Here is a 24,545-nt window from a genome sequence, read left to right on the forward strand (position 1 = left end):
CTTGTTTGTCAGCAGGCAGATCTACTATCTCCTATGTGTGATTATCTTTAAGAGCCTTCATTTTATGTTCCATTGCATGAACCCAATTCTGATCAGCTGCAGCCTCCTTGTAGGTCTTTGGTTCAATGAAAAATGAGAAGTCCTTTAAGTAGGATTGATATGTTGGAGATAAGTGTTCATAAGTAACATGATTGGAGATAGGATATTTGCTCTTTCCTGGTAGGTTGCCTGTAGTGATGTAGTCCTTGAGCCAAATTGGAGGTCATGCATGTGTGTGGGGTCTAGAAGCAATCACTGCTGGTGGAGAAGGTGACTGAGAAGGTGAAGAACTAGCTGTATCAACCTGCTGAGGTAGTAAAAGACCAGTAATATATGCATTGTCTGGAATTGAATCCTCTTCTGCAGAGGTTGTGTTGGTATCTGTTGAAGAAGGTTCATGAGGTTCGGGAGAATTTGGATGAGGTTCATGAGGTTCTGGTGCAATGACAGGAGATTCTAGTAGATTTTGCTCACTATAAGTTGGAGCGGATTCCCACTTTGTTTCAAAATCATATAATCTATAACCCTTCTGGGTTTCAGAATACCCAATAAACACTACCCTTGATGCTCTAGCTGCAAACTTGTCCTTTCTAAGCAATATGCTAGCATAACATTGATATCCAAACACCCTCGGATGATCTATGTTTGGTACTCTCCTATATAACATAGTATAACGAGTCTTGCCTTCTAGGACCTATGTAGGTAGCCTATTGATCAAGTAGACTGGTGTTCTAACACACTCACCCTAGAATTTAATAGGTATACCACTCTGAAATCTCAAGGCTCTAGCTACCTCCAAAATGTGTCTGTGTTTTCTCTCCACAGTCCCATTCTGTTGAGGTGTATATGAGCAATTGCTTTGATGAATAATGCCAAAAGAGGACATCAATTCATTACATTTGGAATTGAAGAACTCTGTACCATTGTTACTTCTCAGAATTTTGATATTCACGTCAAACTGAGTTTTTATTACATAAATGAAATTCTTCAGAACAACATAGACTTCACACTTTGATTGTATCAAGCATACCCAAGTATACCTACTAAAGTCATCAACAATAGTCTCAGATGCCATAGTTTGGTGCTTTCCTCCTTCTTTACAGCATAGACTGTTATTCCTGCTGCCTTTGCACATTCTTTCAATATGTAAATACCTTCAGATTCCTTACCAATCCCTAAGACCTTGCCACTGTAAGACCCTGCAGCCCACAAAAATCAGGATAGAATTTGATTATGCAAGTGAAGTCCCTAGTGAGTTTAGCCACAGATAAGAGATTGAACTTAAAATCTGGTACATGTAGTACATCTTTTATGCACAGGCCTCCTAGTATTACTGCATCTCCTGTGTGTGTTATCCCTGCCTTGTTACTAGTTGGCAACTACACGCCATTACTTCCTTATTTTCCACTTGTTTTAACATTGTTTAGTGCTTCCTTATTATAAGTAATATGGTGAGTAGCTCCTGAGTCTACCACCCAACTACTTATGGTAGAATTAGACAACAAGGATATAATACATATCATATTAGTATAACATTCACCTTCTGCAGGTTTATTCAGCAGTCCCACCAATTGCTTGTATTGTTCTTCTGTGAGATAATGTCCTTGTGGTTGATTAGTGCTCCCAACAGTATCATCTGCACTAGCAGTGTTGGCATAGGTTCTGTTTCCACCAAATTGAGGCTTCTTCTTGCTCTTAAAATAAGCTGGATATCCAATTATTTTATAGCAATTCTCTTTCAAGTGACCATTGTATCCTGTTCACAGATCAACCCAGTTTTTCTTGGCTTAAATCCCTGAGTCGTCCCTGCTAACATAGTTAGAGGATCTCTGTTGGTGTCTGTCACACCTAATGTCCTCTGACTCTCTTCCTGTGTAACAATGGCATATGCCTCATTTACAAACACTACTCGGCTTCTCAGCAACACATTACTCTGCGCATTGTTGTAGCTCTCATTTAGCACCATGAGGAACTGAAGCAATTGAGGTTCTATAGTGTGACATGCAAATCAGTGCACACCGACTCAGTAGCTAAGAACAATCGAGAGAGAAAAGAAGAAGTAAAGAGAAGATCATTTTTATTGCTCTGTCAACTGATACAAGTGTAATGTACCGACCCTCATATTTTCTGACCAAATTTGCTGCCTAAAGGGCTACAATCTGAGCTAAACTTGGCTGCCAAAGACCAAAGGGTCTTTGCACATGGAGGCAACAATCTCACAGGCTGTCCGTGCCCTTATGGAGGCTACACTCTACCAGCAAAGTCACATGCAGCACAACTGGGCAGGACCACAGCCCGCCAGGACAATCATGGAAGCAACTCACTGCTAGCAAAGGCATGTGCTGCACAGTCGGGTAGGACAACAGCCTGTCTGGCAATCATGGAGGCAACTATCTGCCAGCAAGAACTAGGGCACAACAACTGGACAAGACCATTGGAACATGGGTTGCCAACACATTCATGGAGATCACATGATGCCAACATAAAGCAGTGCAACACAGCTGGACGGGTCCACAGCTAGCCTAGCTACCTGTGGACATTTATTGTATATATAGACATGTATATGTCTTGTTAGAAGACAGATCTCATATCTTTGTATTTCCTTCTTTTGTACAGGAATTAAACACGAAAATTGGCTTTGGTCTCCCAACCTTTGTGTGTCTTTCATTTTATTATTTTCCAACCTTTGAGTTTGTGTGATTGCCTTGGTTCAAGCACGACATTGTGCTTATTTCTTGGTTAGGACTGAAGCAAGAGTAGCAGTCAGGCTATCTTGTTGTCCTCACGGAACCCTCAGAAAATGGTCCTGTGACAAGTGGTATCAGAGCGAGGTTAATCGACCATGGCAACCGATGGAGATGATGTTACCTTAGACAACATTCGTGGGAGAGACGAATCACCAACAAAGAGACCGAAACCAAAGAAGAGAGGAACGAGCAAAGCGTGAGATCCCGCCATAGCCGTAACAAGTGAGGCGCCAGCTTTGGTGTTTCCCCCACAACAGGTTGGCCGTGGTGAAGATTGTGAGGTTTCTACCTCAAATCTCTTAAGCGTGAGAATGGATCTCACTGAAGCTGGTTTAGATGCTTTAAATCGGCACACACAAGTTGTTGAACACAACTTCACCTCTCTTGAGTCTACTATTCTAGATGCACTAGGAGATGTCAAAGAGACGTTAGATCAAGTGATTGATGAGCACAAGGAAGGACTGACCAACCTTGAGCTTAAGCTTACCAAGGTTGTATCAGCGTTGCATGGGGAAATTGAAGCCCTAAAGCAACAACTGCAGGCAGCAAGGTTCGCTGGTGGCACTGGACATGTAACAGTGCGTGAAACCAAAATCGAGGGCCCAAAACCGAAGGAGTTTAGGGGCAAACAAAATGCTCAAGAAGTAGAGAACTTCATCTGGAAGATGGAAGACTATTTGAGAACCTTAGCATCATTGATGAGGCTGCCAAGATCCGGGCAGCAACGATGTATCTTGCCGACACCACTATGCTTTGGTGGAGGAGGAAGAAAGCCAACATGGAGAAGGGAACTTGCTCCATCAAGAGCTGGGAACAATTCAATTTCGAACTGAAGTGCCAGTTCTACCCCTAAAATATTGTCAATGAGGCACGTAGGAAATTGAGAGAGCTCAGGCAAATAACTTCCATTAGTGAATACGTGAAGGAATTCACTAAACCTATCCTGCAGATTCCAAACATGGCAAGCGATAACTTTCTATTCACTTTCATAGATGGCCTTCAAAACTGGGCCAAATAGGAATTACATCGACGTCAAGTCCAAGACGTCTATGAAGATATCGCGGTGGACGAGTTCTTAAATGATTATAGGACAGAATCCACAAAGTCAAGGGACACTAACTTCCAACCTAGCGGAGACTATGGACATCGAGACAAGGGCAAGCAAGTTACTGCCCCGGATCGCGATTCCATAGAACAAGGCAACAAGGCGTACTGGCGCGACCGGTATAACCAAAGGAAGAAGGAAGTTGGTCCCCGCAATGGTTGTTACATCTGTAAGGACCCTAGTCATGGCTACAAGGACTGTCCTTCTTTGAAGAAACTAGGTGCTTTAATTGCGGTCTAGCGGAAGCTAACAGAGGAGAGGGTCCAAGTTGACGAGGAGGCCGGAGAAGTAGTTCAACAACAGGCGGGCATAGCTCATCTTGGCAACATGATACTGGGTGCAGTAATAGCCAAAAAGCCTGCCTTACAGCCAACTACCCAAGGGAAGCATGACATTACCAAATGGGTTCACTGGTTAGGCGACAATATGATTGGAAAGGAGCCCCGATCAAGAGAGCCAGGATCCTTGTTCGTGGATGCAAGATTGAATGGACAATCTATCCGTATCACGGTAGACACCGGTGCGACACATAACTTTGTGTCGAAAGCAAAGGCTAAGTCACTTGGCCTTGCATTTGGTCCTAGCAGTTCCGTGCTGAAGACCGTAAATGCCAAACCCACCAACGTGAAAGGAGTTGCCCGCAATGTGCAGTTCAACTTAGGAGCTTGGCAGGGAAATGTGAGTTTCTTTGTCGCTTCCCTAGATGTGTTTGATCTGGTACTGGGGCTGGACTCTTGGGATGAAGTGAAGGCCTTCATTTGCCCATATCTTAACCAGATCTACATTTATGACCCGAGGGGTCCATGTGTGGTACCGACAGTTCGGGTGCCGCAAGTTGTTAGTCAGCTGTCCGCGATGCGAATCATGAAAGGCTTCAAGGAAGAGGGAGCAACGGTTTTGGCAGTCGAGACAGAGACTAAGAAGGTCAAGGTGGACGAAGCCTTGACTCCTTGTGAACAACGAGTCCTTAAGGAGAAAGACTTCATACCGTGGGCGAAGCCACCTGCCATGGGTCCGTAAATGGCACCTCCAGAGTTGGAGGATTCAAGGAAGCAACCTGAAGAGTTGCTTGGGTCAGGGCATGTCAGTCCGTCAGAGGCACCTTGTGGAGACAAGGGTGATATGGAGCGGAGGCAACCCAGCGGACCAAATATTTTCGTAACTCCTTCGGTCGTCGACAAGGAAGTCGAGGCCATTATCAACCATCGGGTGGTACAAGGAGTAGATTGGGGCGATTCAAGCGCCCAATTTCTTGTCCGTTGGAAGGGGCAACCACCAGGGGGGCATCGTGGGAAAAATATGAGGCACTATGGTCGTTCAAAGATCAAGTTCACGATTACTTGAACTCTTATGGCGTCGCGGTCGTCGCCATTTCAAGTGGGGTAGAGTGTACCGACCCGCATGTTTTCTTACCAAATTTGCCGCCTAAAGGGCTACAATCCGAGCTAAACTTGGCTGCCAAAGACCAAAGGGTCTTTGCACATGGAGGCAACAATCTCACAGGCTGTCCAGGCCCTCATGGAGGCCACTCTCTACCAGCAAAGTCATATGCAGCACAACTGGGCAGGACCACAGCCTGCCAGGACAATCATGGAAGTAACTCACTGCTAGCAAAGGCATGTGTTGCACAGTTGGGTAGGACAACAGCATGTCTGGGCAATCATGGAGGCAACTATCTACCAGCAACAATTGGGGCACATCAGTTGGACAAGACCATTGGCACATGGGCTGTCAACACATTCATGGAGATCACATGATGCCAGTATAAAGCAGTGCAATACAGCTGGACGGGTCCACAACTGGCCTAGCTGCCTGTGGACATTTATTGTATATATAGACATGCATATGCCTTGTTAGAAGGCAAATCTCATACCTTTGTATTTTTTTCTTTTGTACAGGAATTAAACCCGAAAATTGGCTTTGGCCTCCCAACCTTTGTGTGTCTTTCATTTCATTATCTTCCAACCTTTGAGTTTGTGTGATTGCCTTGGTTCAAACACGACATTGTGCTTATTTCTTGGTTAGGACTGAAGCAAGAGTAGCAGTCAGGCTATCTTGCTGTCCTCACGGAACCCTTAGAAAATTCCGTGACAGTAAGTTGTTATATAGAAGAGGAGCACACTAATTCCTTCTAACAAACTTCTAATTTTAACTCCTAGTTTTAACTAATTACACATTGACCCCTCACTCATTAACTTAGTTGTTCTTCTAGCTATGTTGACAGAGAAGCAAACAACAACCCAAGTTCGCGGCAAGATGCAGGCTGCTTGTTTTTTAGGATGATTGTATCTCATATTATATTTTCCAAGACAGGTGAATAGTTCTTTGCAATTTTCATTTTCAAATGGATTTAGGCTGCTATGATTACCTTATTTGCTTTATTGACTTCATTCTTTTTCAGTCCAAGATTATTTTATTAAAGTTTGGTCAACAACCATTTTGAAATAAATGCAGACCGTACAATTTGCCTCCGCTCTTGCTATTATTCACCTTATTGCTTCAAAAGAAGGTCTTAAAGCTCTACGAGATGATTTCTTTAATTAATGTATTTAAAATTAAAAATAATCATTACATATCGACCTTTAATCCCCCACCCTTTTGTGTTTATATAGAACATTGTTGATGATCAATTACTCTCCAAAGAATAAAGAAGTTCAAGAAAAAATTTATCTTTGCAGAACTTGTTAAAACCTTAAATAAGGAATCGTGTTAGGATTTTTTTGTTGTGTTCCTCTCTATTTGCATGGTCCTTTATGTGGGCCTCTGTACTTCTAATGACATTTAAGAAAACTGGATCTTATAAGAACATGTACTAACTCTTATGTTGTCGGTTGACCAAAAGGTTTCTTCTGATTTTGTTTATCTCTCAAGTAATATTCTACTCTATTTAGAATAGCTATGTCTATTAGATGTGTGTCTCCTAATCAGAATGTGTTCTTTTTTATATGTTACTTGTCATTATACATTTATATGTATATACCTTTATCCCTCCCTTGGAAATGAATTTCATTTAAATGTCATAGCACTTAGAAATAAGTTATTGAGCTTGCAGTGAAATAGTGTTGACAAATAATTCAGTTATTGTTGGTGAACTTTTGGATGATACAAATAATTGCAGTATGGAGGTATAAAAGTATGTTTCCTCCAAGGAAAGGCATCTTGAATGAGGATGGAGGTAAAAATAAAATACTTGTTTCTAACACTGTTCATATTAATTCCACTTGCCTTTCCATGGAAGCCATAATACGTCATACATTATGACTTGTTAAAACGCTACTGAAAGTATATAATTACTGTCTGGGACGAGGTTATGATGCAACTCCTTTGTTGCCAGAATTTTTTATTTACATTTAGCAAAGTCTAAATACTACTATGATTCACTACATTAGGCAGGGATAATGGAAAATTCAATTGACAAAGAAAGAAAATACTATCTCTATTCTCCCAAATTCCAAACTATTTCATGCTTAATTTATTGGACCTCGATACCAGTTTGTCTGGGTAAAATTTCATAAATGATTATATAACTATGACTTTTTTTCACCAAAGTCACATAACTTTGTTTTCTTACACAAAAATCATATAACTGACTTTTTTTTATCAAAGTCGCATAACTATGTGTATACGGTCAAAATAGATTTCGACTTTCCTAAGTTCGATCGAGATCGAGTGGCAAGAAAGCGGAGTAGGATTTTGGGAGTAAGCTCCGAAGACGGCACAAACGAGCCTCGAGTCCGAAGGCTGCTCGAGGAGTCAGCTCGATAACCTTATCGAGCCCGTGACCAAATCGATCCGCAAGGCATCGCTTCGAGGTCAGAAATGCGCCACGCCCATCCTGAAGGTCGAACTCAAGCCAAGACCGAAGGGCCGACCCAGTGACGAGTTCGAGCCAGTATCGAGCCCACAGACAAGAGCCGTTACAACCGCACCAGGAGAGAGAATCTTGGCAGGAATCGAGGAAGAGACAAATCATCATGGGTCCTCCACTAGATACTTTATTTTATTATTTTATTATAAATAAAGTAATGACCCTCTATTATAAAGGGGGATCCTTGTAAGCTATCAGATAAAAAATAGATTGGAAAAACAGATCTTTTCTCATATACAACGATATCTCCTTGTGCTTGTTTTACTTCATCTTATTCATTCTTTCTGTTCATCATTCCTATTCTCATAGTCAAAATATTTGTATTGTTATCTTTGTATCAAAGGATATTATGTATCCTTAGAACCATACATAAATTTAACGTTATCTGATTTTTCGGATAAACAGTTTGGCGCCCACCATGGGGCTAAGGATAACAGTGATTGTTTGATATAAATCTACAGTACACACCAGCTTACAACTTCAAATCAGCAATGGCTTTACCTATCGACCGTGAAGCCGGCCTTCAAGATGAAACCAACAACTTGGCACCCGGGGCCGGAAGGCCACTTGACGATGGCACTGAGGCTCGAATCGAAATACCTGAAATTCGAGCCGAAGTACCATTGGATGTCAATTCACAAATAGCTCTGGAGGCGAATCAGCGTTCCGAACCAGAAAGAAGCATTCAGGGCGGTACTCGATCCGTAGCCCGAGACACCCATAATGCAGGGGAAATCGGGGCTAGCTTGCGTATGATCTTCGAGATGCTACAAGCCCAACAAGTAGCGATAGCTCAGTTACAAAGCCAAACTCATATACAAAGCAGGCCGGATTCCAATCCGCTTCGAGAAATCACCCCCAGAACGGAGCCTGCCATAGTGAAATCAAACGAGCAAGAATCGGGGACCACTCCCGAAATTACTAAATTACTCGAAGAACTCACAAAACGAGTCGAAGTCAATGATAAGAGAGTGGAAACATACAATGACAGGGTCGATCAAATCCCGGGGGCTCCACCAATGATAAAAGGACTTGATTCGAAAATATTCATACAAAGCCTTTTTCCTCGAGTGCGGCCCCAAAACCAATCCCCAAAAAATTTCGTATGCCCAAAATTCCCAAATATAACAGTACGATCGATCCTAACGAACATGTCACCTCTTACACATGTGCCATCAAAGGTAACGATTTGGAGGACGATGAGATCGAATCCATGTTGTTGAAAAAGTTCGGGGAGACCCTCTCGAAGGGAGCAATGATCTGGTATCACAATTTACCACCGAATTCCATCAATTCTTTTGCCATATTAGCATATTCGTTCGTAAAGACACATGCTGGTGCCATAAAGGTTGTAACAAGGAAATCAGACCTCTTCAAAGTAAAGCAAAGGGGTAATGAAATGCTGAGGGAATTCGTATCTCGATTTCAAATGGAACGCATGGAATTGCCACCGGTCACAGACGATTGGGCCGTACAAGCTTTCACCCAAGGGTTGAACGAGCTAAGTTCGACAGCATCACGTCGGCTGAAATAAAATTTGATCGAGAATCCAGCAATAACTTGGGCAGATATACACAACAGATATCAATCGAAAATTAGGGTCGAGCATGATCAGTTGGGAGCTCCGTATGGACCCGTGCATCAGAACAGGACAACTACTAAAAACCAAAGGGAGATCGACAAAGAACAAAGATCGAACAGAGACCGATACCAACCGTACGTCACAGATCGGATGAACAACGGTTCAGCACGCAATACAGTTCGGAACAATCGAAGGATTGATCGAGGGAAAAATTCTCGGGGACTTATGAGCAAGAGCGGCTTTGATAAATATGCTGATCCTGTAGAAGCACCTCGATTATCAGAGTATAAATTCAGCGTTGATGCATCCGCCATCGTGTCAGCTATCGGACGCATCAAAGACACTAAATGGCCTCGACCCATGCAGACCGATCATGCCCAAAGGAATCCCAATCAAATGTGCGAATATCATGGCACCCATGGCCACAAAACGGAAGATTGCAGGCAATTAAGAGAGGAAGTAGCCCGCTTATTTAACAAAGGGCACCTTCAGGAATTTCTGAGTGATAGGGCGAAGAATCATTTTAAAAATAGGGATTTCGGCAAGTAAAACGAGTAAGAAGAACCGCAGCACGTCATTCACATGATCATCGGCGGCGTCGATACCCCTCAGGGATCGGTGCTTAAACGCACTAAAACATCGATTGAAGCGATCTCGGACTCAAGATTACGCACCCATAGGGACTTTGTCCTTCGATGATGAAGATGCAGAGGGAGTCATCCAACCTCATAACGATGCACTGGTAATATTTGTACTCATGAATAAAACTAAAATTAAGCATGTGTTAATCGATCCAGGTAGCTCGGCCAATATTATCAGATTGAAGGTCGTAGAACAGCTCGGCCTGCAGGACCAGATCGTACCCGCAACTCTAGTTCTAAACGGATTCCATATGGTATGTGAAGCCACCAAAGGCGAGATAATCACACCAATAAACGTGGCTGGAACCATCCAGGAAACAAAGTTTCACGTGATCGAAGGCGATATAAGATACAACGCCCTTTTTGGAAGGCCATGGATCCACAACATAGAGTTGTACCTTCGACCCTACACCAGGTCCACAAATTCCCAACATTGAGAGGTGTCAAAACAGTGTACGGAGAACAACCGGCCGCAAAGGAAATGTTCGCTGTCGAGGAAGCAAAGTCAATATCCTCGCCTTTGCCGATAAAGGGATCGGGTTCAGAAGGAGAACTGAACACCAAATAGCAATCATAGATGTCGGATTCGGCCCAGCCAGATAACCATAACATCGAAGAAGATGATGATCAGTGGATCCCTCGATCCTTCGTGATCCCCGATGATTTCGACGCCACCAAATCAACAATTGAGGAACTGGAGCAAGTAATACTAATCGAGCACTGGCCCGAACAAAAGGTATACTTGGGAACTGGGTTAAGCCCCGAACTCAGGAAGAAACTTGTTCGATTTCTTATCGATAACATTGATTGTTTTGCCTTGTCCCATTTAGATATAATAGGGATCCCACCAGACATAACGACGCATCGGCTAAGCTTGGACCCTAGGTTCAGACCGGTGAAGCAAAAAAGAAGACCCAGTCCGAGGAAAAACACACATTCATAAAGGACGAGGTAACCAAACTTCTCAAGATAGGGTCCATTCGGGAGGTAAAATATCCCGAATGGTTAGACAATGTAGTTGTAGTTCCTAAAAAGGGGAACAAACTTAGAATGTGTGTGGACTATAAGGATTTGAACAAAGCATGCCCCAAAGATTCCTTTCCGCTGCCCAACATCGATCGCATGATCGATGCCACGGCCGGCCACGAGATCCTCAGCTTTCTCGATGCCTATTCCGGGTATAATCAAATCCAGATGAACCCGGAGGACCAGGAAAAGACTTTATTTGTCACTAAATATGGAACATATTGTTATAATGTGATGCCCTTCGGGCTAAAAAAAAAGCAAGGGCTACTTACCAACGCCTAGTAAATAAAATGTTCGAAGAACAAATAGGTAAATCAATGAAAGTTTATATTGATGACATGCTAGTTAAGTCCCTACGCGCAGAGGACCATTTGGCCCATTTTCAGGAAACGTTCGACATTTTAAGGAAATACAACATGAAGCTCAACCCCGAAAAATGTGCTTTCGGGGTCGGTTCGGGCAAGTTCCTCGTACAAAATCAAGGCCATCGAAGACATTGCCATCGTGGACAGCGTGAAAGCTGTACAAAGGCTAACGGGATGAATTGCAGCCTTAGGCCGATTCATTTCGAGATCATCAGATCGAAGTCACAAATTTCTCTCTCTACTCAAAAAGAAGAACGATTTCGCTTGGACACCGGAATGCCAACAAGCAGTAGATGAACTGAAATGATATCTATCGAGCCAACCACTACTTCACACTCCAAAAATAGACGAAAAACTTTGCTTGTACTTGGTAGTATCGGAAGTCGCCGTAAGCAGTGTCCTAGTTCGAGAAGATCAAGGTACGCAATTTTTCGTTTATTATATAAGTCGGACCTTAAAAGAAGCGGAAACTAGTTATCCGCACCTAGAAAAATTGGCACTTGCACAGATAAGCACCTCTAGAAGTTAAGACTATACTTTTAATGTCACCACATATGCGTATTAACAACCTACCCACTTCGTAATATTTTGCATAAGCCCGAACTATCAGGCCGGTTGACCAAATGGGCCGTCGAACTCAGTGGGTACGATATCGAATATCAACCCCGTACGGCCATCAAGTCTCAACTTTTAGCAGACTTCGTGGCCGGCTTCACGCCAACCCTCGTACCTCAAGTCGAAAAAGAACTCATGTTGAAATCGGGTACATTATCGGGGGTATGGATCTTTTTTACGGATGGGGCTTCGAACGTGAAGGGGTCCGGGCTAGGCATAGTTTTGAAACCACCCACGGGTAACATTATTAGGCAAGCTATTAAAACTATCAGGTTGACTAACAACGAGGCCGAGTACGAAGCCATGATTGCAGGTCTCGAGCTAGCTAGAAACTTGGGAGCAGAAGTCATTGAAGCCAATTGTGACTCTTTGCTGGTGGTGAGTCAAGTAAACAAAACCTTCAAAGTCCGAGAAGGTAGAATGCAAAGGTATTTAGACAAACTGCTTGTCACTTTGCACTATTTTAAACAATGGACTCTATGGCATGTTCCACGAGAACAGAATAATGAGGCCGATGCACTTGCGAATTTGGGATCATCGGTCGAGGTAGATGACTTGAGCTCAGGGACTGTCGTTCAACTTTCGAGATCGGTAATCGAAGAAGGTCACGCCGAGATAAATTCTACTAGCTTAACCTGGGATTGGAGAAACAAGTATATTGAATATTTAATAGCGAAAAGCTCCCATCGGACCCTAAAGATTCCAGGGCCCTACGGACTAAAGCTGCTCGATTAACGTTGGCTTCGGACGAAACGCTATATCGAAGGATATTCGATGGACCGTTGGCAGTATGCTTGGGTCCGGGAGATACCGATTACATCCTACGGGAAGTGCACGAGGGCACTTGTGGGAATCACTCCGGTGCCGATACATTAGTTCGAAAAATAATCAGCGCAGGATATTATTGGATCGATATGGGCAAAGATGCGAAGAAATTTGTTCGTAAATGTGACAAATATCAAAGGTTTGCGACAATGATCCATCAACCCGGAGAGAAACTTCACTCAGTCCTATCCTCATGGTCGTTCATGAAATGGGGAATGGATATCGTCGGCCCTCTGCCATCGACCCCAGGTAAAGCCAAATTCATTTTATTTATGACTGACTATTTTTCTAAATGGGTTGAAGCATAGGCATTCGAGAAAATAAGAGAGAAAGAAGTTATAGACTTTATTTGGGATCATATCATATGCCGATTCGGGATACCCGCCGAAATAATATGTGACAATGGGAAGCAATTCGTTGGCAGCAAAGTAACAAAATTCTTCGAAGATCACAAAATAAGAAGGATACTATCAACACCATACCACCCCAGTGGGAACTGAAAGGCCGAATCAACGAACAAAACTATTCTTCAAAACCTAAAGAAGAGGTTGAATGACGCTAAAGGAAAATGGAGAGAAATCCTGCCCGAAGTACTATGGGCATACCAGACAACGTCAAAATCCAGTATGGGGGCAACCCCATTCTCCTTAGTATATGGGTCCGAAGCATTGATACCAGTCGAAGTCGGTGAACCTAGTACCAGATTTTGATTCACGACGGAAGAATCAAATAACAAGGCTATGAATACCATCCTTGAATTATCGGACGAAAGACGAGAAGTTGCTCTTGTCCAATTGGCCGCCCAAAAGCAACGAATCGAAAGATATTATAATCGAAGAACCAAGCTCCGCTATTTCAAGCCCGGGGACTTAGTGTTAAGAAAAGTCACCATCAATACCCAAAATCCGAACGAAGGAAAACTAGGACCAAATTGGGAAGGACCATATCAGGTGCTCGAGAACGTCGGAAAGGGATCGTACAGGCTCGACATTATAAACGGCAAATAGCTATCAAGCAGCTGGAATGTATCACATCTAAAATGGTACTACTGCTAAGGTATGACCCTTCCATATTCATTTACATTTCAAAAACTGACCCCTGCAGAAGTCCAAACAAGAGCTAAGATGGATCTTTCGCTTGAAGGCACGCGTTGCACTCTTTTTCCCTTAGACCGGTTTTATCCCAAATGGGTTTTTCGGCAAGGTTTTTAATGAGGCAACCATTAATCGTGATGCACTTACAACAATGTCCGAGGCCTCTTTACAATCGACCTCGAATACTGGGGGGGCATTAGGCCCTCAAATACATCGAGTTCAGATGCAAGAAAGTTATTTCACAACAATAGGGTTCCAATAGGAAGAATTGTAAGAGCCAAATGGTCGAAATGAACCATGCTCATGTAGATTGGCCCGAACCCAGGCGCAAAACATGAACACATGTGTAGTGACTTGAGAAGAAAGTTCTCCTCTTTACCGACATCTTATATCCAAGGGAAAATCCTCTATTTGGAGATTTATTATGCAAACAGAATTAAGTTAAATTCGACGACTAAGCCTACGGGCTACTTTTATTTCGAGTTCGAATCATTTCACTCGACTAATAAGCCTACGGGCTACTTTCATACCGAGTTCGAGCAAGCACTCACTCAACCATTATGCCTACGGGCTATATTTCTTCGAGTTCGGATCATCCACTCGACGACTAAGCCTACGGGCTACTTTTATTTCGAGTTCGAATCATTTCACTTGACTAATAAACCTACGGGCTACTTTCATTCCGAGTTCGAGCAAGCACTCACTCGACCATTACGCCTACGGGCTATATTTCTTCGAGTTCGGATCATTCACTCGACGACTAAGCCTACGGGCTACCTTTATTTCGGGTTCGAATCATTTCACTCGACTAATAAGCCTACGGGCTACTCTCATTTTGAGTTCGAGTAAGCACCCACTCAACCATTATGCCTACGGGCTATATTTCTTCGAGTTTGGATCATCTACTCGATGACTAAGCCTACGGGCTACTTTTATTTCGAGTTCGAATCATTTCACTCGACTAATAAGCCTACGGGCTACTTTAATTTCGAGTTCGAGCAAGCACTCACTCGACCATTATGCCTACGGGCTATATTTCTTCGAGTTAGGATCATCCACTTGACGACTAAGCCTATGGGCTACTTTTATTTCGAGTTCGAATCACTTCACTCGACTAATAAGCCTACGGGCTACTCTCATTCCGAGTTCGAGCAAGCACTCACTCAACCATTACGCCTACGGGCTATATTTCTTCGAGTTCGGATCATCCACTCGATGACTAAGCCTACGGACTACTTTTATTTCGAGTGTGAGCAAAACTCACTCAACCATTACGCCTACGGGCTACATTACTTCGAGTTTGAATCATTCACTCGAATAATAAGCCTACGGGCTACTTTCATTTTAGAGCAAGCACTCACTCAACCATTACGCCTACGGGCTATATTACTTCGAGTTCGAATCATTCACTCGACTAATAAGCCTACGGGCTACTTTCATTTTGAGTTCGAGCAAGCACTCACTCAACCATTACGCCTACGGGCTATATTTCTTCAAGTTCGAATCGTTGACTCAGCTAGTAAGCCTAAAGGCCACATCATAGAGACTACGAAGTCCAAATTTGATTAAAGTTATTTAGATCCTTGTGAAAACATTCATAAAGGCATGAATAAAAGTCTTCACGAAACAAAAGCAAGTCGGCAGAATTATCGATATACAAAATTATCTACATGGTTGATTACAACGTAAAAACTAAGGACTAAATTTCTTGATCATCGGGAGCGGTCTCTTCTTTATCAGACTCCTCCCTCCCCCCCCTCCCCCCTCCCCCATTCTCGGAGCTGCTCTCGCTCATATCATCATCATCATCATTGTCGTCATCATCGCCATCGGAAACCAAAGCTTCAGCATCAGCTTTGAGCTCTTTGGCCCTTTTTATTTCTTCAGCGAGGTCGAAACCACCAGCATGGATCTCCTAGAGGGTTTCCTTTCGGGATCGGCACTTAGCTAGTTCGGCAACCCGATGTGCTCAAATATTGGTGGACTCGGCTGCCTCTCTTGCTTGGACCTAGACAGCTTCAGCATCGGCCCGATAAACAGCCATGAGTGCATCCGCATCGGCCTTTGCCTTTTCGGCATCAGTTTCGAGCACAGAGGCCAACCGAGCCTCAAGCTCCTCTATCCTTCTTGCCTGAACCGAGCCTTTTTCCTTCATTTTCTGAAGTTGGGTTTCGGCCGATGATAACTAGGCTCTAGCAGTTTCTTTTTCTGCAGGAAAGCAATCCATACCTTCTTTCCACTGCAAAGACTCCGTTTTTATTACGTCAACCTTCTCACGAAGCTTCCCGATCATCTCAATTTTTTGTTGCAGCTGTGAGACCGAAAAGTTAGCCATCATTCCAGTATCGAGCCCATAGGCTTTCAAAAGTATCAATACCTACTCAGACAAATCGGTCTGATCTCGGTAAGCCTTGGCCAACTCAGCTCGGAGGTCTTTTATTTCCTCGTCCCTCTGCCCTAAGAGAAGTCTTAGGGAGTTCCTCTCATCAGTAACCCGTTGAAGGTCGACTTCGTATCGACGTAGCTCGTTTTGGGATCGAGAACATACTTCTCGATGAACTGCCGCTGCCTACAAAGAAACAAGAAACGAAGTTAACGAAAAGTAAAACATAAAGGTAATACCGGCAAAACAATTTTAAAAGCTTACCTGATTCAAAGCCTGTCGCACCCCGTGAAAAAGGTCTGATTCATCACCAGTACCGGCAACGCCCTCGATACCGGTAAACAGGTCACGAAAGGGATCCTCTCCATCGTGAGACCTGTCTAGGTCGAGGGCACCCCAGAGCTTGGGCTTCCCGAATCACCCCAGCATAAAAAGCGGGAAAGGTAGGCGAATCTTCGATTCCTGCTGCCCCGAATGAATCACCTGGAGCATTCTCTTCGGTTCGAAGGGATTCGAGGGCCCCTTCGATCATATCCCCTGCCCGTTGGCTCCGATGAGCTACGTCTTCGATCTCCGATAATTCGGGGACTCTACCCAAACCTTTCTCCGGTATACCCCCAGTTCAAGGCGGAGCCTCGTGGAGCATCATCGATCCAGTTGTCGATGGGGCATCGATGGTTTTCTTCGTTCGGGCCGCCAGCGCTGACCCATCGTCTTCTTCTTCTTCTTCTTCTTCATCCCTTAGACGTAGAACTAATTTCGAGGTCAAAGGAATGGCATCCTAGTTCGGCTTGCGAGCAATCCTCTTCTTCGGTTTTGGGTCTTCGGGAACGGGGGCGCTTTTCCTTTTGTTTCCCTTCGCCGGTTTTGGGACTGGGGCCAAGATTTCTTCCTCGTTGTACAAAGGCCTCAAAACCGCATCCTTACCCAAACCTGCATATGGAAAATTTTAATAAGATATTTGAAAACCACCTCGTTCGAAGAATACAAGAAATGGGCTTACCATGATTTTTGGCCTCCCACCGATCCTTTGATAAATCACGCCATGAGCGTTCGACGTATGTGGAGGTCGAAACTAGAGCTCGTACCTAGTTCTTGAGATCGGGAACTGCTCCGGACATCCAAGGAACCGCTACATCATAAAAAGAGGAGTGTCGATAAGAGAAGAAATGAAAGAACAAAGTAGAAAGAACAGCAGGATCACACTTACGTTTCATATTCCACTCCTTGGGAAAGGGCATCTTTTCAGTCGGAATCAGATCCGAAGTCCTTACTCGAACAAACCTGCTCATCCAACCCCGGTCCCTGTCCTCGTCAATACTCGAGAACAGAGCCTTGGAAGCCCAACGCGGAAGTTTTATTAACCGTCCTCGAAAAAGTCGAGGACGGTATAATCGTATAAGATGGTCGAGGGTGAACGACATCCCCTCGATTTTGCTCACGAAATATCGGATCAGGATAACGATCCGCCAAAATGATGGGTGGACCTGGCCTAGGGTAATTTGGTATTGACGACAGAAATCAATGATAATGGAATCGAGAGGACCCAACGTGAAAGGGTAAGAATACACATTCAAAAACCCTCTCACGTGCGAAGTGATATCTTCGTCAGAATAAGGAATCATTATTTCATTTTTATCCCACTTGCAATCCTTCTTTAGCTGTTGGAGGTGCTTCTCGGTTATCGAATATATATACCTCGATATCGGTGCACATCGACCTGGGACCGATGAGCCTTTATCGACCTTGAAATCAGAAGTAAGACGCACCCCCCGGGAATGCACTCCTCAGGTTGTGGTTCTACCGGCGCATCATCGGCGGCACACTATGAAGATGAAGCTTTCTCTTTTTGAGGGATGGTCTGTGACGTTTTCGCCATTTTTGAATTCAGAAGTAAGGAATAGAGAAAAGTGGCAAAGATTTGGTAGAATTGAATAGGGGCTTCTGCAGAAAGAAATCACAGAATTAGTGGGGGGTTGGAAAAGGGATTTGGGAAATTTGGAAGATAGAAAATGTAAAAGTAGTAAAGGATAAAAGAAAGGGTTATTTATAAGCTCGCATCATGACGGTTCAATATCAGAGGTGGCCGACCACCGTCTGACAAGCATTAAAAACCTTGAAAGACTAAATCGATGGGACAGCTATCACATACGTCATAATCGATCCCTGTTAAAACGTCAGCTTGTTAATCGATCGAACCGTCGAAAATCATATCGATTCTCACTGCATCCTTCATGAGAATCGAGGGGACTATCTGTATACGGTTAAAATAGATTTTAGTTTTTCTACATTCGATCGAGTGGCAAGAAAGCGGAGTAGGATTTTGGGAGTAAGCTCCGAAGATGACACAAACGAGCCTCGAGTCCGAAGGCTGCTCGAGGAGTCAGCTCGATAACCTTATCGAGCCCGTGACCAAACCGATCCGCAAGGCATCGCTTCGAGGTCGGAAATGCGCGACTCTCATCCCGAAGGTCGAACTCAAGCCAAGACCGAAGGGCCGACCTAGTGACGAGTTCGAGCCAGTATCAAGTTCGAGCTAGTATCGAGCCCACAGACAAGAGCCGTTACAACCGCACTAGGAGAGAGAATCTTGGCGGAAATCGAGGAAGAGACAAATCATCATGGATCCTCCACTATATGCTTTATTTTATTATTTTGTTATAAATAAAGTAATGACCCTCTATTATAAAAGGGGGGATCCTTGTAAGCTATCAGACAAAAAATAGATTGGAAAAATAGATCTTTTCTCATATACAAAGATATCTCCTTGTGCTTGTTTTACTTCATCTTATTCATTCTTTATGTTCATCATTCTTATTCTCATAGTCAAAATACTTGTATTGTTATCTTTGTATTAAAGGATATTACGTATCCTTAGAACCATACATAAATTTAACGTTATCCGATTTTTCGGATAAACACTATGTTTTCTCACACAAAAATCATAGTGATCGAAAAATATATTTTTTTTAGTAAGTAGTATTTTCTTATTTTGTGATTTTTTATTTTTTATTTTCAGTCTAATAAATAATAATTCAATTAAAATGGGAATGACTCAACCCGACATGGCCCGCCCAACCCAATACTCATTTAGTGAATAGTAAATCCTTCAAAACATGATATTTTTATCTTTTATTTTATTTTTCAAGATATTTATTCAAATTGATAGCATTTTTATTTCAAGCGCTCTCTAATTATACCTTTTATTTCTTTGTTTTTTGTTAGAATCTCATGCATTCCGAACTAAATTTTTTATGATGGAAGAATTCACTTTTAGTGTTATTTTAACTTATGTATATGGGTACTGGGTCAGGATGGGTTGGGTCATTCCTATTTTAAGGGAAAAATATAAAATTAACTGGCCGGCCGATAGTAATTGCATTTGCCAGCCAATATATATATAGAATATGTATGTTATATGTATATAATATACATATGTATATAATACACACACACACACACATACACACACACACACACACACACACATATATATATATATATATATATATATATATATATATATATATATATATATATATATATATATTTAGGAGCGGATAAAAATATACTCATATTTCTTCTATTTTAATTGGGTAATTATTAATTAAACTGAAAATAAAAAATAAAAAAACGTAAAATAAGAAAATACTACTGAAAAATTTATTTTCCGACCACTACGATTTTTGTGTGAGTTGGTGAAAGTTTTATGAATTTTGTGTGAGAAAACAAAGTTATATGACTTTAGCAAAAAAAAAAGTCATAGTTATATAATTATTTGTGCAATTTACCCGTTTTTGTCTCCTGGTCTGGTTTCATGGCAAGTTACTTCTTCAGGTATATTATGATTGATGTTGCTTTCTTTGAGTATTTTCATTATGGATATTTAAAAGATGACTAAATCCTTTAGTTAATTTACATTGAATTACACATATTGTATTTCTTAAGTGTTAATTATTGGTAGTCTTTATGTGAGAACTTTTATATCAAATGGCCCAATTTGAAGAAACCAAGGGCTTTGCAAAGATGAACTAGGAAATCTTCTTCCATATAATATGTGCAAGCGACTGGTCATCCAACTTTTCTCTTTTCTCTTTACTATTTTCTAAGTCCATTTCTCTGTTGTTTTTGTTTTTCCATTACTATGATGGTTACATCAAGCTCATAATATTGTACTCCATTTTGTAAGTGTAACTAGGGGAGAACAGCTGATGTGGGCCACACAAAATGTAGTCAACTCAAGTTTGAATAGAGAATAGGGATTGTGACAGTTTGCCAGACCGCAACAAACGAAGTGCTATGTAAAAGACCAAGCTCTATGTATGTCTGCGATTGCACCTTAATATATGAGGAGGTATTAAAATATTGTTCGAGTGTCGACGTAGAACTAATTTTGAGATGGGAAACAATTCATTCAACATCTATTTCATTATTTGAGACAGTAGTAGAAGCGGAGTTGATGGAGATGTGTGCATATGTATTGACTTTCTACACTTTGTTATTTTGCACCTGTTAGTCTGGTGCAAAATGTCTTTGAATTTTTTTTTTTGCTTATTTGAAACCTTCTAAGTCATCTTATAAATTTGTAATTTACATTTATATGACAAAGTCATAGTATCATCTAGATATTACCTTAAACTTATTAGTTGTGTTAGAGTAACATCATTCTCAATCTTCCATTGGAGCACTAGTAAAAACTATGTAAGGCTGAAATGCGTGAAATCAAATACAAGTTCATCCTACATTTGTATACATATGTTGTACTATTATTACATGCTGAATCACATTCTATTCGGGAAATATCCCCTTGAAGTAAGCAAAACGTCAACGCCCCGTGCTATGCACCGGCACCAAACATCTAGTAACTTCTATTTGTTAGTGCTTTAGCCCAAAAAAGATACGTTCAAAAAAGTAAATCCACAAAAACCGCGTGTGACTATCGTTGCATATTTTCAGCCACGACATCTGGCATTAGATTATTCTTTCCGTCTTCTTTCTTGCTTTACACACATACTCGCAAAAATGGATAAAAACTTTTCTCTTCAATCTTCATCTAGTATTTTTTCTATATATATATATATATAGAAAGAAGCACTGTCATTTCTGTAGTCATTTAACTAAAAAATAATGGAAACCTGGTTTGTCATCGTCGTCACTCTCTTCATCTCTTTCTTCCTCAAATCCCTCTTTAATCTTATCTCCTCCAATTCCAAATCCAATCACAAAAACAAGAAACTCCCGCCGGGACCCTACACTTTTCCGTTGATCGGCAGCTTATTATGGGCGAGAAGGTCCTTCGCCGACTTGGAACCAATCCTCCGTAACCTCAAGGCTAAGTATGGTCCTCTCATCACCCTCAATATTGGGTCTCGTACCGCCATATTCGTATCCAGTCACTCCTTAGCTTACCAAGCTTTAGTCCAACAAGGCGCTGTTTTTTCCGACAGGCCAAGAGCTGTCCCCACCAGTGCAGTCGTCAGCAGTAACCAGCGTAACATCAGCTCCGCCCCTTACGGCCCCGTTTGGCGTCTTCTCCGGCGAAATCTGATGTCTGAAATCCTCCACCCTTCGCGCGTCAAGTCCTACTCCAAGGCCCGGTCGTGGGTGCTGGGTATCCTCCTTCAACAGCTCCTTCACGCCCAAGCCGATTATTCTGTTAGGTTAATTGATCATTTTCAGTATGCTATGTTTTGTCTACTTGTGTTGATGTGTTTCGGGGATAAGCTCGACGAGGCTCAAATCAAACAAATTGAAGGTGTTCAGCGCAGGTTGCTCCTGGGTTTCCGACGATTCAATATGCTCAATTTCTTCCCTAGAGTTGGAAAAATAATCTTTAGGAATCGCTGGAAAGAACTGATTGAACTACGTCAAGAGCAAGAGAAAATCTTCATTCCTTTGATTGAAGCTCGAAGTAGTAGGGCCAAAGAACAAAAGCCTGAGGAAGAAGTGGTGGCTTATGTGGATACGCTGTTGAATTTGGAATTGCCAGAGGAAAACAGGAACCTCAATTATGGGGAAATGGTTAGCCTCTGCAGTGAATTCCTAAGCGCCGGAACTGATACGACGTCCACCGCCTTACAATGGGTTATGGCCAACTTGGTCAAAAAAACTTCCATTCAGGAAAAACTATATCAAGAAATTGCTAGTGTAGTGGGAGAGAAACAGAGCAAGTTGACAGAAGAGGTGGTAAAGGAGGAAGATCTGCATAAAATGCCATACTTGAAAGCAGTGGTCTTAGAGGGTCTTAGGCGACACCCGCCTGGTCACTTTGTGCTGCCGCATACAGTGACTAAGGAAGTAGAACTCAACGGCTACGTCGTCCCCAAGAATGCCACCATCAATTTCATGGTTGCAGACATGGGTTTGGACCCAAAGGTGTGGGAGGATCCCTTGGAATTCAAGCCAGAGAGGTTCTTAATGGAGGGATCAGATAAAGAAGGTTTCGATATAACAGGAAGTAGAGAGATCAAGATGATGCCATTTGGCGCTGGTAGGAGAATATGCCCAGGCTATGCTTTGGCTATGCTTCATTTAGAGTACTTTGTGGCTAATTTGGTTTGGCATTTTCGATGGGAGGCTGTGGAGGGAGATGATGTTGATCTTTCAGAAAAGCTAGAATTCACCGTTGTGATGAAGAATCCACTTCGAGCTCGTATCTGCCCCAGAGTTAACTCTATTTGAATTTGGTAATTACTAGTTCTTTCTATTTGCGTTGTTCCCTGTTGATGGACTTCCCCCATATAGTACTGGAAGTTAGAGGGAGAATGATTATTAATGCCTTGCTGCAATATTAGCTTAGTAGTTAGTAGTGAATATAATTGAAACTGGATATTTCTATCTTATGTGTTGTACATTTGGTTCATTGCAGTTGTTCCTCTCCGTCGTATTAGTTAAGCTTTTGGTGCTTGTCCTGATGTTCATTTTCCTTGTCATAAATAGATCTTCCAATGAAGAGATCAGTATAACTAGAAATTTGTTTATGCTCTTTTTGGTTATTTGCCTGTGCTCTGGCAGGATGGAAAATTGTTTACATTCCCAAAGAAATTGTTGTTTTGGTCTTTGAAGGAATATATGAATTCCATGTCAGCTGAAGTTGCTCACATTTACTTTTCTGATAATGCTATTAGGCAAAACAGAAAAATAAAAGAGAAGTGGATAGAGAGAGATTATGACCTAACTATATTATTTTGTTGAAAAGTTGTAATTGAAGGATGTTAAGCAGCATCCTGTGAGGTTATTAGGAGTACAAAAAATGGAGAGATGGCTACTTGCGTGCATAGATGGCGTATGGAGATCATTAATCAAGGATACAGATTACTGCTAAACTTGCTGCAACACCTCTTGATGAGGATGTGGAAACTGCTTCGGCTCAGCCTTTAGATCAACGCTTTCGTTGTCAAGCAGCTTGGCATAACTATAGGTGTACTACTACTACTACTGTTAGAGTTTTGATCAGTACTCTCTGCCGGTGGAATATAAAATGAAACGTGCGGTAATGGTCACTTGCTCCTGATTCAGTGTGAAGTCTACTACAGTTAATGAGAAGGAGGTTGCAGTAGTACTATCTGGATTATAAGGAACCAGCTTGTGCTTTGGCTGATGATCATGATGATGTTGGTGATGATTAAGATGATGATAGTTGATGGACGGTCCAGCTGATTGACGACGAATCCCTTGGAGGGGTAATTAGGAACCCTGTTGAACCCATATTGCATCGCCGATGAAGGATAAAGACTTCACCGGCTTTCCTTTGATGAACCCTCAGACCTTGCGGCTTGACTCCATTTCTCCTCTATCTTTCACAAGAATGTACAGTAAATGTTCTTAAATTACAGATTGATAGATGTTTGATTGAGTTCTGCTTTGAGTAGAGCGATGGGAGAGATCTTTATATAGTACTCCATAGTAGAAATGAGTACTCAGCTTGCATGAGCATGCAATGGGAGGTACTATTCCTGTTAGCTATATCCTGTCTTCGCTCATTATACGCCTGGAATCTTTCTTCTGCTCTAACATGTTTCTTTTAAGACTACCAATAGTAGCTAAACCAAAAAGTTCTATAAATATCTAGAAGCATAAATAATTAAATACATGATTCGCTTTTCCAAGTTATGTTAGGCTGTAATAGGCTCCTGATCTTTGTGAAAGAAAACTATTTGGATTTCAGTGCATCTTGCATAAATTTATGGAGTCTAGGTATATGCGATGTTTATAATGCTGTGCGTGATTCTAATCTAGTTTCTGCATCATTTTAA

General features: G+C 42.1%; 1 protein-coding gene and 1 long non-coding RNA gene across 2 annotated transcripts; both read left to right on the forward strand.

The window, feature by feature from the left end:
- Positions 1-5,774: 5,774 nt before the first annotated feature.
- On the forward strand, positions 5,775-8,053 carry LOC117277308 (uncharacterized). Its single transcript, XR_011413533.1, has 2 exons — positions 5,775-5,984; positions 6,104-8,053. It is a non-coding gene; the product is annotated as an uncharacterized lncRNA (long non-coding RNA).
- Positions 8,054-21,298: 13,245 nt separating this feature from the next.
- LOC104098554 (cytochrome P450 89A2-like) lies at positions 21,299-24,255 on the forward strand. The gene is made up of 2 exons (XM_009605321.4): positions 21,299-22,976; positions 23,489-24,255. Exon 1 carries the CDS (start codon positions 21,418-21,420, stop codon positions 22,969-22,971), a length of 1,554 nt encoding a protein of 517 aa, XP_009603616.2. The 5' UTR covers positions 21,299-21,417; the 3' UTR covers positions 22,972-22,976; positions 23,489-24,255.
- Positions 24,256-24,545: the final 290 nt, after the last annotated feature.

Source organism: Nicotiana tomentosiformis, chromosome 2 (assembly GCF_000390325.3).
Source record: "Nicotiana tomentosiformis chromosome 2, ASM39032v3, whole genome shotgun sequence".
NCBI lineage: Eukaryota > Viridiplantae > Streptophyta > Magnoliopsida > Solanales > Solanaceae > Nicotiana > Nicotiana tomentosiformis.

Bases quoted from the DNA above. Each gene is read 5' to 3' on its own strand.
- LOC104098554 (XM_009605321.4), top strand. From the start codon at position 21,418: ATGGAAACCTGGTTTGTCATCGTCGTCACTCTCTTCATCTCTTTCTTC.